Genomic DNA, 1,651 nt, shown 5'->3' on the forward strand with positions numbered 1-1,651 from the left:
AGCGGCCCTGGGCGCTCACCGCTGCGCCGGAGCGCCTCTCCGCGCCGGGCGCGCTCCATGCCCTCCACGAACTGCTCGAAGAGCCGCACGTAGGGTGCCAGGCTGGTCCGCTTGTAGCCTGTGGGAGACGGGGCTGAGTGGGGCCRGGGTGGCGGGACGCCCTCTCCCCACCGGCCCTGGGGCCCCCGGCCTGGCCCCGCTCACCCCGCCGCTTGGGCTCGGCCTCGCTGCCATCCTCCGGCTCGCCGGCCGCATCCAGCTCCTGGCACAGGGAGCTGCGGAGGGAGAGAGGCGGCGGGAGGCTGCGGCCGCCCCCCCCCACCGCCGCAGACCCCCCCTCAGCGTGCGCCTACCTGATGGTGGGGACGGCGAAGGGGTCGAACTCCTCCAGCCTCTGCAAATCCAGCGGCACCGAAATGCGCCCTGCGGGAAAAGGAGGGGGGCAGTTGGGGGGTGGTAGGGAGCGGGGGGCGTCCCGCGGGGCGGCCGGGACCCACCTGTTTTGGGGTGGACGCTGAAGGGGCTCTTCAGCAGGTGCCCCACGCCTCTGCTGACGTTGATGTCCAGCCGGGGGAAGCAGTACTGCAGCATGATCTCCCAGTCGGCGTAGCACGGCAGGCCCTTGCCAGCGCTCGCGGGGCGCTGCGATGGAGCAGCCGCCCGTCACCGCCGCGGCACGGCTGCACGGTGCTGCACGGCATGGCATGGCTGCACAGCACGGCATGGTACGGCTGCATGGTACGGCACGGTGCGGCTGCACGGCATGGCGGCACAGCACGGCATGGCACGGCACAGCTGCACGGCATGGCGGCACGGCACGGCGCTGCCCCACGGCACTCACCCGCGTCCGCTCCATCCTGGCCCTCAGCAGCTCCCAGCGCTGCGCCGAGTCCCTCTTCTTGGGGAATTCGCCCCGCAGCGGCTCGCGGTGCTGTGCCGGCGGTTAAGGCTGTTTCCCAGGCGCTGCCGGCCCCCCCCCCCCCGCCCGCTCCCGCAGCTCCGGGAAGGATATCCTCCGGCACGAGGGCCAGCACCTTCTCCCAGCTCTCGCGGCTGCCCAGGATGTCCTGGCCCTCCAGGGCGTAGGCGGCGAAGTAGCGCTCCACCACGCTCACCGAGCGCCTGCGGGCAGCCGGTGCTCAGCCCCGGCGCTGTGCCGCAGCCACCCGGCCGCCCCCCCCGCGGCCCCCCACCCACCTGACGAAGGGGTGCACCGGCTCCGAGAGCGTCACCTTCTTCACCGTCTCCGCGCCGCCCTGGGGGCACGGTGGCGGCGGTGAGGCCGGGCCCGGGGGGGGGGTCGCCCCACGCCGCCCCCCGGCCCCGCCGCCGGCCCCCCACCTTCACCAGCGACAGGTACTCCACGGCGGCCCCGCGCAGCGCCGGTGACCACTTGCGCACCGCGTCGTCACACACCCAGCAGTGGACGCCCCGGCGGCCCGAGTACACCCAGAGCCGGTGCTTCACGCCCAGGTCCTCTGCGGGGGAAAGAGCCGGGCTCTGGCAAGCGCCGCGGCGGGCGGCTGTCCGGCGACTTGTGCCCCCGGGTGCCCCCCCAGGATCCCCCTCATTGCACCCTGCTGCACCCCCAGGATCCCCCTCATTGCACCCCTCCACCCATTGCACCCCCAGGATCCCCCTCATTGCACCC

General features: G+C 74.2%; 1 protein-coding gene across 1 annotated transcript in view; it reads right to left on the bottom strand.

Moving 5' to 3' along the window:
* Positions 1-1,478, bottom strand: part of PRIM1 (DNA primase subunit 1) — a gene marked incomplete at its 5' end in the record, with an annotated part of 3,932 nt that extends 2,454 nt beyond the window's left edge. The window contains 8 exons of the mRNA XM_026057322.1: positions 20-118; positions 205-275; positions 354-423; positions 498-642; positions 842-933; positions 1,013-1,122; positions 1,198-1,256; positions 1,342-1,478. Of these exons, the coding sequence (XP_025913107.1) occupies positions 20-118; positions 205-275; positions 354-423; positions 498-642; positions 842-933; positions 1,013-1,122; positions 1,198-1,256; positions 1,342-1,478 (783 nt within the window). The remainder of the gene's footprint in view (positions 1-19; positions 119-204; positions 276-353; positions 424-497; positions 643-841; positions 934-1,012; positions 1,123-1,197; positions 1,257-1,341) is intronic.
* Positions 1,479-1,651: the final 173 nt, after the last annotated feature.

The sequence above is a fragment of the Apteryx rowi genome, unplaced genomic scaffold, assembly GCF_003343035.1.
Source record: "Apteryx rowi isolate R43461 unplaced genomic scaffold, aptRow1 scaffold_1381, whole genome shotgun sequence".
Classification (NCBI taxonomy): domain Eukaryota; kingdom Metazoa; phylum Chordata; class Aves; order Apterygiformes; family Apterygidae; genus Apteryx; species Apteryx rowi.